At 40.8% G+C, this 13,792-nt stretch overlaps 2 protein-coding genes and 1 pseudogene across 2 annotated transcripts in view; 2 read left to right on the forward strand and 1 right to left on the reverse strand.

Moving 5' to 3' along the window:
• The first annotated feature begins 3,963 nt into the window (after positions 1-3,963).
• On the forward strand, positions 3,964-5,592 carry LOC141798785 (tubulin alpha chain-like; annotated as a pseudogene).
• Positions 5,593-7,483: 1,891 nt separating this feature from the next.
• LOC141798786 (tubulin alpha-1C chain-like) lies at positions 7,484-9,994 on the forward strand. Its single transcript, XM_074680627.1, has 4 exons — positions 7,484-7,640; positions 8,420-8,642; positions 8,736-8,884; positions 8,975-9,994. The coding sequence occupies exons 1-4, from the start codon at positions 7,638-7,640 to the stop codon at positions 9,941-9,943; spliced, it is 1,344 nt and encodes a 447-aa protein (XP_074536728.1). The 5' UTR covers positions 7,484-7,637; the 3' UTR covers positions 9,944-9,994.
• Positions 9,995-12,177: 2,183 nt separating this feature from the next.
• The window catches only part of jph2 (junctophilin 2), a 28,491-nt gene continuing 26,876 nt past the window's right edge, over positions 12,178-13,792 (reverse strand). Inside the window, exon 7 of the mRNA XM_074681685.1 lies at positions 12,178-13,543. The gene's annotated coding sequence lies outside the window, so the exon portion shown is untranslated. The remainder of the gene's footprint in view (positions 13,544-13,792) is intronic.

Genomic DNA, 13,792 nt, shown 5'->3' on the forward strand with positions numbered 1-13,792 from the left:
CTACTGCTGAACAAATCAGCTGAACGTAAGCATGACCATGTGAAGAGTGAGAGAAGATGGCACGTTAATTAAACTGAACATAACATGGTACAGGCTGGTTAATGGAAAAGAAAATGTCAACAGACTTTGACAGTTACGAGGCAAAAACCTCCAATAGATGCTCCCATGGTCGACCCACATCACCATCAATGGAGATGTTTAGTTTTTACAGTCCATATACTCCACCCTTATGAAAGCACTGCCTCACCTTTTATGTAGCTTTTACATCTGTGGAGATGGGTGAACTTAATTTAAAGGATGATTTTATGTAGAATGATAACTATTATCCTTAAAAATCAGCTCTTTCAAACATCTTTACGTACTCTAAGCAAGTGTGGGAGTCGTGTGGCATTAGAGGAGGGAGCAGCCTGCATGTCTGACCTATATAAAAGCGTCTCTCTGCATTAATCCTACATGCACTGGTCTCATGTGGAGCAGAAAAGGGGACACACATTTCACTGAAGGCCTGCTGTGCATGTTGGTGGGTGTTTACAGAAACTCTCAGTGGTACTTTTGTTTTCTGAGGATCATTTGGAGTTTATCTGATAAAGAGTATCCACTTTTAAACAACTTGCATCATGACTTGAAAAGCCTGTTTGTCCGATTTTTCTCTACCAGAGCATGAGTTTCCATTCCAACAATGAAAGCAGTTGTTTTGCTAGTGCAAAAGGCACAGGGGCTGTCAACAGATCTGTGGTGCAAATCTGCTTTCCCTGCACCCCTGTGTGACTGTATCAGTAATTTGGAGAGACTGGTGTCCAGATTTGGGATGCCTGCTGAGAGCTTTACTGTCTAGATGAGCGCAATGAAGCCATACTGCATTTCCAGTGACGTGGAGACCTCTAGTGGCGCTGTTTAGAGAAAACAACAGAAAGCAATCAACTAACCACATCATCATCCCATTATCGTGAGACAACAAACTTTGTTATCCCAGGATAATGACATAAACAAACTCATTACAATGGGAGGATCTGCTTTGTTAACAAGATTATGAGGTTAAAAGGTTGACATCATGAGTAAACAACCAGAATTAGCCATCAATCACAGGAAAAGAAAGAGAGGAAAACTGGAGAGTACTTATACTTACAGTAAATAAAGATATCCTCATGGAAATTCTAAGAAATAGTTAAGAAAATCTGAATATATATATCCCTTTTAATATGTGCAACTTTCTGTATAACCCTCTCTTATTTCTTGTAGGGGAGAGGGGGGTAAACTGAGCCACTTTTTACATTGTTTGACCTGTAGGCAAGTGGAAATGAAATTGAAGTAAAATCAACACATGTAGATTAATTTCATGATGCCTCAAATAAATGGAAATAATTAGAACACATCCATAATGATTGGTCATGGAAATATAACCTGTAACCAACTGTTTCCCTGAGTTGAATTGTGATCTCTTCTACACTACCTGCTGAACCCTTAGCTTTCCAGCTCTCGGGGACAGGGATATTGTTTTTTCTGCCATTTTGTCGGCTAGATCACGGGATTTCTTTGCCGTGAGGCCATGGAACTGGTCAGACAGTTTTTTCACATGGTTTGCAAGATCTACCTCCATCTCCTCTGTGAAGACCCTCTTTGGGTTCGCTGTTCCTGTGTAGCCTGCCACTGTCACTTCCCCTCTCTCTTTCTTTTTTAGGAATCTGCGTAAGGTTGACCTGTCAATATTTCTCTCTGTGGACACTTTTCCACCCTGGACTTCGGTTGCTGCTCTCTGCATCTCCTCACAGGGTGTTGAGCCCCAGTTTGTCTTCCTGCTGTATCTCCTCGGCATTCCAGCTTGTCTACAATGTTACACATATTTAAAAAAACAACAACAAATCATTATGTATTACTACACTTAAACACGTTTTAACTCTGACACTTTAGTGCCTCATTGTGGGGTAAGTTAAATCACTGGGTCAATTTACCCCAAGCAGTTTGGCTCACTTAACCCCACAGCCACCATTTTTTTAAAAACAACCTAGCCTAGCAATTCAGGCTAATGCCTAGCAACACAATTCACATGGTTTTACACATTGATAGTTCAGCAACACATTTGATGAATGTTTATAGTCATTATTCGTGATATGTTGAAAATTTACTTTGCCATGCAAAAAATCCTTTTTGGAGAATAAAAGTTACTTAACACTTCAACTTGTGTTTCTGTTCACCACAGAGAGCTTGAAATGAGGCGTGCTAACTAAATACAGAGTCATGTGACCACTGTTTCGTATCGCTTCCCAGAGACAGGGGGTGGGTCTGGTCAATTTACCCACAGACTCAACTTACCCCCTTCTCCCCAATACATATTACCAACTGCATTATATTCAAATTATTGTGTATATAACATCACCTTTTGTGCACATATCACACTTCTTATGTACACCTCACCACCACCCATTTACTGTGTATTAGTGCTCTAGTGATTTTCATATTCTTCATTTAAACTGTTTAATATTCTATAATTAAAATGTTTATATTCTCCATTGAATTTTTTTTTCTACATCTTTGACTCTAAGAGTGTCCTGCACAAGAATCCCTGCGTGTCTGGACTGTTTGTCTGTAAATCTGCACTTTTGTAATAAGAAACTTATTAGGAGGCCTATATTGACATCGAAAAGACTTCCATGTAAAAAATGTATATTTTGTCCTTTCATATCTGTTTAAACCCTACTTCTTTATTTCTGAATAATTATTATCATTTAGCCATGTGCCTTTTTTTTAATTGATGAAGTGGGACATGAATGTGTACACAAATAAAAGATATGGAAAAAATGTGAATTTTGTGTAACTATATTTTCACTGTTATTGTTTATCCCTTTTGTTAACTTTCAGGAAAAACATACAAATGATTTACTTTAGGTTGCAATAGCATAAAAAAGGGGGTTGAAGGGGTTGGACTAACAAGAAATTCAATCTATGCACCAAAAAATGTGAACTGACTCAATAAAGTACAAAAGAAACCCAAAATAAATAAATAAAACTATTATAATTAGATAAAATTATCAAGCCAAAATTCACAAACTGGCAAATGGAAATAAAACAATGTTACAAGGATAAAAACATATTGAAAAATTCACTGTATTAACTACGAAAAAAAAAGATTTTTCTTCTTTTATCTTTACCTTTGTTTCTGTGTTACACAAACGCATTAAATATGAATATTTACGGTACGCGAGATATTTGCTGTTTGCTGCCTTGCCAACTGACGACGACCTGTCAAAAACGCTCTTCTAAAGGAAATAGACTGTCTGGTCTTAACCAATAGGAAAAAAGCTCGTGCGAGTGATGACAAATGAGATTCAGCTGCGCGTGACGTGACAGCCCGCCCAGTATAAAAACTCTGACCAAGCACATTCAGCAGAGGCGTCTCACAGCGGTGTTTTCATCCATGAGAGTGGGTTTTGTCTTTCAAGAAACATGGTGAGTCTTGACGAATGGGAAATCCACTTGAACTTGTTTTGACCTACTCATTTGTTGTTTTATTTTTAATTTGACAACGTGTTGCTACTGTAAGCTCGAACGTGATGGCTGGCAGTACTCCAGCCCTGTTTAAGTGCTGCACAGCTTGTATTTTTCAGTCTAGTCATGTCCCTCTCCTCTACCATTTACTGAAAGGGCCTGGCGTCTTCCCTTTCCCCCTCCTCGTCAGATCAATTGAACTCTTGTTGGACATTCAATGTGTGCATTGCTCAGTGTATCTGACTCATATCTTTGTCTTATGTTTAAGTCTTTTACCTAAAGCTTTAAAATGTAAGCATTTTAGAAAGTTATATGTAAAGTGCAACACATATCTGCTGACTTTGTTGTGACATTGTGGTTTTTGGCTCCTATCAAAGAGCCCTTCTTCCACTCTTACCTAGAGGCCTTTGCTTCTGAGCTGCCTCTTGCATGTGATGCGAAACCTGAATTATTTCATTAGACATGGTAAGAGTTATGCTGATGTTACAACATGTCTTTGTTTTTCTTCTCTAGCGTGAGTGTATCTCAGTACATGTTGGACAGGCTGGCGTACAGATTGGAAATGCCTGCTGGGAGCTTTACTGCCTAGAACATGGGATCCAGCCGGACGGTCAGATGCTCAGTGATAAGACCCTCGGAGGTGGAGATGACTCTTTCAACACCTTCTTCAGTGAGACTGGAGCTGGAAAACACGTCCCCAGAGCTGTTTTCGTGGACCTGGAGCCCTCTGTCATCGGTAAGTGTTCTTGGGTTCAAAAAATATGACATTGGGAGTCTGACATCAAATAAAGGTAGGTCAAAAACTTTGACTAACTCATTTTTCATTTTGTGTTGTCAGATGAGGTGCGCACTGGAACTTACCGCCAGCTGTTCCACCCTGAGCAGCTGATCACAGGAAAGGAGGATGCTGCCAACAACTACGCCCGAGGACACTACACCATCGGCAAAGAGATCATCGACCTGGTGCTGGACAGGATCCGCAAACTGGTGAGTCACTCAATATTAGAAAGGACCAGTCCAGATCACTTGTCTCATTTGCTGACCATCTCTCCCTCTGTGTGTCCAGGCCGACCAGTGCACCGGCCTTCAGGGCTTCCTGGTCTTCCACAGCTTTGGAGGTGGCACCGGCTCTGGTTTCACCTCCCTGCTGATGGAGCGCCTGTCTGTGGACTACGGCAAGAAGTCCAAGCTGGAGTTTTCAGTCTACCCAGCTCCTCAGGTGTCCACCGCTGTGGTGGAGCCCTACAACTCCATCCTGACCACCCACACCACCCTGGAGCACTCTGACTGTGCCTTCATGGTGGACAACGAGGCCATCTACGATATCTGCCGTAGAAACCTCGATATTGAAAGACCAAGTTACACCAACCTGAACAGGCTGATCAGTCAGATTGTGTCCTCCATCACTGCTTCCCTGCGTTTCGATGGCGCCCTTAATGTTGATCTGACAGAGTTCCAGACCAACTTGGTGCCATACCCCCGTATCCACTTCCCTCTGGCCACCTACGCCCCTGTCATCTCCGCTGAGAAGGCTTACCATGAGCAGTTAACAGTATCAGAAATCACAAACGCCTGCTTTGAGCCAGCTAATCAGTTGGTGAAATGTGACCCTCGCCACGGTAAATACATGGCCTGCTGCCTCTTGTACCGTGGCGATGTGGTGCCCAAAGATGTGAATGCCGCCATCGCTGCCATCAAAACCAAGCGCTCCATTCAATTTGTGGACTGGTGCCCCACTGGTTTCAAGGTGGGCATCAACTACCAGCCTCCCACTGTGGTTCCTGGTGGTGACCTGGCCAAGGTCCAGAGGGCCGTGTGCATGCTGAGCAACACCACTGCTATTGCAGAGGCCTGGGCTCGTCTGGACCACAAGTTTGACCTGATGTACGCTAAGCGTGCTTTTGTTCACTGGTATGTGGGTGAGGGGATGGAGGAGGGAGAGTTCTCCGAGGCCAGAGAGGACATGGCTGCTCTGGAGAAGGATTACGAGGAGGTGGGAGCTGATAGCCTGGGAGAAGAGGAGGAAGATGAAGGAGAGGAGTATTAAAATGGCCTTTCTCTGTAAACTGTGCCTTCATTTAAGAAATAAAAATGATCTTAACTGCACAACTGTTTTTATTTATGCTCTTTTTCCCCACGTTTAATGGTACCGTTTTTACTCAATTTATTGATCACTGCAAGTCAAAAATGTGAGACAGGGCTCTGGTTTCCTTTTGAACTCTCCCTTACAGCCCTAATACAAGTCACAATTTAATTTAAGAACTGTAAGAGTTACACTTCATTTATTTCTACATCCTCCTTCAGGGAACATGACATGGCAGAATGGGAGCATATCATAATAAAAGGGGACCTCTAGTGGTTGAATGCAGAAGTGCAACAGGTTTAGTGCAAAGGCCTGTGCATAGTGAGGGGGTCAGGATATAATGTAAAATAGATGCTGAAATAATACTTTTGATATCAAGCTGTTCGCCTTTTAAATCAATGTGAGAAATATAACATTTTATCAGAGGTGGATTTTTTCGATGTGGGTATATTTTCATTATGCTGTATTGGCACATTCTCTTAACTGAGGGACCCAATTACCACAATAAAACACTATGCAAGTCAAAACAGGAATGCCATAGAGTAGGAATACTGTTTAGAGAAAAATGAAGCAGAAAACAAGTTAAATATTTACCTCTATAGTGTGGTTGAGTTACCATATAAAGTAAAAAGAAATGCTCTTTGTAAGTAAGACAGAGTTTTTATATTTGAGCACTTCATGCCAACTTGGTTTTTCTCCAACCTAGTCTATTACAGCAAAACTGGGACGCTAAAAGAAACGTATATTAATGACCTGGTGGTGACAATTTATGTAAATCCAATTTCTACAGGTAAAAAGACAAGAAGAAAGAAAAAACACAACATGTAAAGTCATAATAATGAGATATCTATTTTTTTGACATATTACCTCATAACTATATTTAACCAATTTTCCATTATTTTTTATTTTTAATGGGTGAATATTTACTGCTTATTTCATGTAGTCATACATATGATGTGCAACAACCATATCCAGCATTTGTTTTTTCATTGTATGTAAACAACATCCCTCTGGCAGGATGTGGATGATTGGCTGTACCCAAAGGTTTCTAATTCAAGTGCACTATCCAAAATGGCATTATATGAACTTTTTATGTACAATAAGAGAAACAGCTCTCTGATAAACATCATTCTCTTCATCTGAAAATTTTAATTTCACAAATGTAGATGTATGAAATAAGTCCCAAAGCTCTGTATATTTTTCAAAGAGTTCCCATTGAATATTAAAGCCCTTAAAGTCACTAGGAACAAAAAGGCAAGGAAACTTCTGGACACTATAGCAAAATACAAACTACAAAAAAAAAAAAAAAAAAAAAAAAAAAAAAAAAAAAAAGCATGAGCACTTCATTTTTAGCATGTGTTCTTTTGTTCTTACGTTTTTATCTGTACTTTATTTTGTGTTACATGTGAACAATCTATTTTTACAGTTTAACTTGATTGATTTGATTATGCGTTTGTGCCTTAGTTTTGTGTTCGTCTCAGATCTCAGTGCCGAATTGTTTGTATTTGCAACTTTTTTAATAAATAAACAAAACAATACAAAAAAAAAAAAACAACATAGCCCTCTGACTCCATAAACGACCGTTCAAAACGCAAATACCGGTATTTCAAAATCCTGAGTAGTCACTTCCGGTCTGACTTTTGAAGAACTGTAATTATTATTTATTAAAATGTACTAAATAGAATAAACAAGGATTAACAGACAACATATATGAGTTGTTTAAAAAAAAAATAACGGCGGAGAATGTGATCAAATTAACTTCCGGTCTGTTTCAGACTGACAGCACACCGTTAGCTTGTGCCATCGCCCTACTTTCCTTTGGCGCTCATGCCATGTCATTGCGAAACGCCACTGTTTGATTTCAACCAATGAGTATCCACCCACGTGATCCCCGCAACCAATCAGATTCCGCTGAGTTTTCCGCCGGCTGAGAAAGTATAAATGACCCCGCCTCGCGAAAATTCGTCAGTTACTTCTCACAAAGGACCCATAACGACCTATCTGTGAGAGATAACTTTGTGTTATCCCTTTCTTTGTTCAAATCCCCCTTGACTTTACACTTTAAGGAATCATGGTGAGTATAATTATTCTTTTCTTACCTTTTTTATAAAGACTAAAGTGAAAGGCATCGCATGGCAGCTACCGTTAGGAATTTTCAGACTTTGACGGATCACTAAATTATGTATTAATGTAGCTCATATGTCCGTATTTTTGTTAAAGATGGGTTGATGTAACAAAAGGAGGGGCCAGAATTCAAGCTGAGCCTCAGCTATCAGTTTCCGGGTTTTTCTTTGTGCACGTTGACCCACTTAACGGAGGCCTAAGTGTTCCAGGCTGTCTTCTTCGTTTGTTTGAAAAGGCCAATCCTTTCTCAACCAAAACCTATTCACTTAGACCTCTTTGTATTTAATACTGTGTGATCTCAGCTCTTTTCTTTAACAATGTCAACCAGCAGCTGTGTTTGCTTTACTTTAGCCACACGACTTTGATTTGATATCACTCTTTTCTTCCTCTGTAAAGCACATTTTATGCCTGAATAGTCTGTGATTATTTTCTTTACATGAGGAGATTTTCTGTCTGGAGGGTTAAAGAATGTAGACCATGTATCAGGTGACTTTTTAGTCATGGAGCTCTGGTATTTGTCTTGACAAAAGATCCTTTTTCCTCCTCCTCGTGTTTGACATTTGCTCTATGACCAACCTTAACATGTGATGTGGCGCTTTAGGTGTCTCTTTTTTTTAGTTTGCACAATGGCTTAAACAGTCTGGCTGAAATGTCCATGTATTTAAAAGAAAAAAAAATCATAAATAAAGAAAATATTATAAGAAACTTTCTTCTTTTTTCCCCACACAGCGTGAGTGTATCTCCATCCACGTTGGACAGGCCGGCGTCCAGATTGGAAACGCCTGCTGGGAGCTTTACTGTCTGGAACATGGGATCCAGCCAGACGGACAGATGCCGAGTGAAAAGACCATTGGAGGAGGTGACGACTCTTTCAACACCTTCTTCAGTGAGACTGGAGCTGGAAAGCACGTCCCCAGAGCTGTTTTTGTGGATCTGGAGCCCACTGTCATCGGTAAGTGTTAGATTTTAAAAATATAAACTTGGGGAACTCAAAATCAAAAAGTAAAATATTTTGACTAATTCATTTTTCATTGTGTGTTTTCAGATGAGGTGCGCACTGGAACCTACCGCCAGCTGTTCCACCCTGAGCAGCTGATCACAGGAAAGGAGGATGCTGCCAACAACTATGCCCGTGGACACTACACCATTGGCAAAGAGATCATCGACCTGGTGCTGGACAGGATCCGCAAACTGGTGAGTAACTCAATATCATAAAAACAAATTAAATCAAACATTTCATCATCAACATATCCGCTCACCATCTCTCCTCCTCTGTGTCTCCAGGCCGACCAGTGCACCGGCCTTCAGGGCTTCCTGGTCTTCCACAGCTTTGGAGGTGGCACCGGCTCTGGTTTCACCTCCCTGCTGATGGAGCGTCTGTCCGTAGACTACGGCAAGAAGTCCAAGCTGGAGTTCTCCATCTACCCAGCTCCCCAGGTGTCCACCGCTGTGGTGGAGCCCTACAACTCCATCCTGACCACCCACACCACCCTGGAGCACTCTGACTGTGCCTTCATGGTGGACAACGAGGCCATCTACGATATCTGCCGTAGAAACCTCGATATCGAGCGTCCCACTTACACCAACCTGAACAGGCTGATCAGTCAGATCGTGTCCTCCATCACTGCTTCCCTTCGTTTCGATGGCGCCCTCAATGTTGATCTGACAGAGTTCCAGACCAACTTGGTGCCATACCCCCGTATCCACTTCCCTCTGGCCACCTACGCCCCTGTCATCTCCGCTGAGAAGGCTTACCATGAGCAGTTAACAGTATCAGAGATCACAAACGCCTGCTTTGACCCTGCAAACCAACTGGTCAAATGTGACCCTCGCCACGGCAAGTACATGGCCTGCTGCCTCTTGTACCGTGGTGATGTGGTGCCCAAAGATGTGAATGCGGCCATTGCTGCCATCAAAACCAAGCGCACCATCCAGTTTGTGGACTGGTGCCCCACTGGTTTCAAGGTGGGCATCAACTACCAGCCTCCCACTGTGGTTCCTGGTGGTGACCTGGCCAAGGTCCAGAGGGCCGTGTGCATGCTGAGCAACACCACTGCTATTGCAGAGGCCTGGGCTCGTCTGGACCACAAGTTTGACCTGATGTACGCTAAGCGTGCCTTTGTTCACTGGTATGTGGGTGAGGGGATGGAGGAGGGAGAGTTCTCCGAGGCCAGAGAGGACATGGCTGCTCTGGAGAAGGATTACGAGGAGGTGGGAGCTGATACCACGGATGGGGGTGAAGACGAGTATTGAATCATGCATTCCACCTTTGTTACAAAATCATGAAATAAAGTGTGTTCACTGGCTGCAACCTGGCTCTTTAGTCTCTTTTTTTCTAACGTGTTACAACATGACAGGATGACTCACCCTGTGCTCATTCTTATGTCCTGTCCCTACTCTGGCCACACGGGGGCAGTGCAGCTCAACAGACAAAATGTGGAGTTTGAAGTTTCAAGATGAATTTACTTTTCACATTGTTGGCGTTCCTCTGAACAGACTTAAGGCTAAAAAAATATGATTGTGTTTAACTTTAGGATGAAATTCTTCAGATTGTTCATTTCCATTCACATGAGAGGAACTGGGGTCTAACTCTGGCCTGGTTCAAAATAGGGTGTGGTATTCAGTCTGGCCCATGGGAGGGATGGTGGGGGTCTCATGCTGGCAGACAGGTGGTGTTTAAAAATACTTAAATCTGCTTTGACTAGACTGGATTTCTGGAGTCTGATGTGTTTTTACTCTAACTTCAGTGACTTTTTTGAGCGTCTGTGATGTTACTACTTTAGGCCAAGAAAAGAGATCTGTGTAATTTTGTTTAGGAAGTTTTTATCAGAAAATTAGCCCTTCGTGCCACTCATTTCCCATGAGGTGAGGTGAAGTAACCGACTGTAAGTCAAATTTATCAATTTTTTACAAAAGTAAGTAAATAACTATCACTATATAGATATAGATATAGATATAATAGTGCTACTATGTATGTTTTCCAACAGATTTGTTTGCTTTTGATTCTTTAACATTTGATAAAATCTTAGTGCATCAGACAGCAATGGCTCTCAAAGAGTGGTGCTCTAACGCACAAATGGGCTGTGTTGTCTCAACTTTCCATGTGTTATAGGCTGTAAGAGTAGCGACATTTACCATTTAAATAAAAGTCAAAAATCTACAGTCTTTCCAAATATCATTCCCTAGTCCTACCGGTATAACATGAGGCTGAATGAGTCATAACTTTTTACCAACAGGCTATCTATCTATCTATCTATCTATCTATCTATCTATCTATCTATCTATCTATCTATCTATCTATCTATCTATCTATCTATCTATCTATCTATCTATCTATCTAGATAGCTATGAGCACTAGGGATGGGTACCTTTCACATTTGAAACAATACGGTACTGATGCCTGGTACCTGGCAATTGGTACACAATGGTACCAATTTTCATGACTTTTTTGTGTAAATGTATTAAAAAATATATAAATTTGTTCAATAATATATATATATTTTTTAATTCGACATATTAATTCTTCAATATATAACCTTGCAATGCTGTGTTCATGTCTAGCATGGATAATCACCTACTCTTCCACTCCCTCACAGTCACAAAGATGAATTTAGGAACCTAAACATGGCACCTTCTGATTTTACATGAACCGGAACCTGGTACTTTTGACTGAATTTGGTCAAGTAAAAAGTACCTGATTCTGTACTCATCACTAATGAGCGCATGCGTGATGAGAGTAGTACATGTAGAGAAGAGAAAATGAAACTTAAGTGTCAATTTCATCACCCAAGTGTTGATCAATATTGATCCCAACATTGGCATCAATATATTAATATTTTACATTGATCATCACACCACTTCTCATTTTATTTAAATATAAAGATATATATCAATTGAAAAAAAAAAGTCAAAAAATATTTATTTAGTTTGAGGTGTGCCTGCCAAAAAGTGGGTGGGCTTGGGACTGTTGGGCCCACCCATGACGCAGCCCCTGATGTATGTCCAGATCGTAAGTTTCAAAAAGAAAATTCTGTCAGTTTTATTAAAAAAAAAAACAAAAAAAAAAAACCTCTGTTTCTTTCTTTCTTTATAAGTTAAATTTTCAGTTAACTTTTTTTTTTTTTTTGCTTTAATCCCTGTGATATATGTTATCTACTTCCTGGTTAGCCAGTCTGGGACTTTAGGTACGTGCAAATTTATTGAGAGTTGGCTGGACGACGCCAGTTTGGATTGTAATACAGCGGGATCCCCCAGCCATCACCTTTACTTGTAGCATTTTCAGCCTTAAATTTTATTAAAGATGAAATTAAAAAGTGTTTAATTTGACTTGCTGTAACCTGCAGATATTCTGTTAATGAATGAACGCTTTGAAAATCAAAGTTAGAAATGAGACATTAGTGTTGATGGATTCACTGAAACAAACATTCACAAGTGTTGTAAAAGTTTTATTTAGTTTCAGTTTTGTTTTTTTGACCAGGTTTGGCTACACAAATGCATTTATTTGAACTCAGCAGTGTAATTGGATTAAATTAAGTGCACTTAGACAAAAAACACCTGATGTTAAACAGCCTTAACGATAACAGATACATCTTCAGAATAAAGAAACTCTCCTGTGAGATCATGGGATATTCAATAAAACAGTAGATTTCCACATCCAGTGGTCTGTGTGTTCATTTGCAAACTCAAAGGCAGAAACTTTCCGCTCAAACCCTCTTTATGTATCCTCCCTTTTCAGTGTAAGACATGGAGTTAAGAACAATTCACCTCCATCTCACAGTCACGAGGTAATCTGACTCCGTGGGGAAATAAATTAATCTGGGGTTGCATAAAAAGAAATGGTGACAGAATATTTCTTAAAGCTGAAAAGATGTGCACTTCAAAAAAGGTACAAAAACACAGACACATACACACAAAGTGCGCTCATGCGTACAAAAGATGAACTTAGCTCTGAAGCACAAGCATCCAAACAACCTCTATCCTGCTTCTACGGCTGTTTACTTTATATTTATAGGCTGAGCAGCTTTATTACACCATGCAGTGACACCTTTCAAACACTGCGTGCTCCTTCTTCTGTAAAACATACACAACTCTCGTCTGGGTGCTGCGCAAAACGTACAAAACATGGAGGCAGTGACACTCATAAGCTCCTAAAACTAGGCAGCAGATTGACGATAAACGCACAATAAATCCCAGTGATTATAGAATATTTCACAGTGTCGGACACAACCGTCTCAAATACAGATTTCTGATGCTTTTAATCTAAATGAAGCTTGTGATAATCTGGAGTCTTTTTTTTTTGTTAAGAGCAACAAGTTTTACACTCTACGATCGTTCACGCGTCTGCAGCAGAAGTTCAAACATTCAAGTTTAAGGCGTAGTGGAGATTATTCATTCCTTCAACCGGCGATCACATGATACAAAAACACGTCACGTGAGAAAATATAATCTACACAAACTGTCTAATCTGTTGTTGTGAGAGTCAGCCAATCCAGGATCTCTTTAAAACTTATTTACTTTAAGCAAAATGTTGACAAACTCCTGACACACCCAGACTTCACCAGCGCCAACGTACTCTACCAAATCCAGCCCATCGACGTCTAACTTACAAACATTCGATGAATGATGAATCCTTTCAGTCATTCAGAGTCCTTCTCAGAGTCAAACCTCCTGAAAGAAACAGAGGAGCTTCACCGAGCCTCACACAGTCACACCAACACAAAACCTGGAGACGAGCCGCGGCCGTCTGCACGAAGCTTCTTCTCTCCTCAGCCGTCTCTGTAGGTCTGTGGTCCAAACTGAGGAGGAGGAGGAGGAGGAGGAGGCAGGCCACATCACTCCAGCACTGCTGGTGACCTGCAGCAACACAACAGAAAACATTAGATACTCCTGCAGCCAGATGGAATATAATAGAAAATACTTAATTTATCACGAGGGGAAATTCAGGAGGAGTCACAGTAGAAATCAAGAAAACAAAAGTGAGAAAGTGTATAGAAAGTGCAAAAAGCTCCATAAGAAAATAGATGCTGACAGCTTGTCCATCATTGTCCAGTTCAGCCAGCCTCCACCTCCACAGGGTCCAGGACTGAGCTTCTTCAACAGTCT

The sequence above is a fragment of the Halichoeres trimaculatus genome, unplaced genomic scaffold (genome assembly GCF_033239565.1).
Source record: "Halichoeres trimaculatus isolate MK-OKI-2021-1 unplaced genomic scaffold, fHalTri1.1 fHalTri1_scaffold_11, whole genome shotgun sequence".
NCBI classification, from domain to species: Eukaryota; Metazoa; Chordata; class Actinopteri; order Labriformes; family Labridae; genus Halichoeres; species Halichoeres trimaculatus.

Coding starts and splice junctions, on each gene's coding strand:
- LOC141798786 (XM_074680627.1), top strand. Junction 8,643..8,735: donor TCTGGAGCCCACTGTCATCG/GTAAGTGTTAGA, acceptor GTGTGTTTTCAG/ATGAGGTGCGCACTGGAACC. Junction 8,885..8,974: donor TGGACAGGATCCGCAAACTG/GTGAGTAACTCA, acceptor CTGTGTCTCCAG/GCCGACCAGTGCACCGGCCT.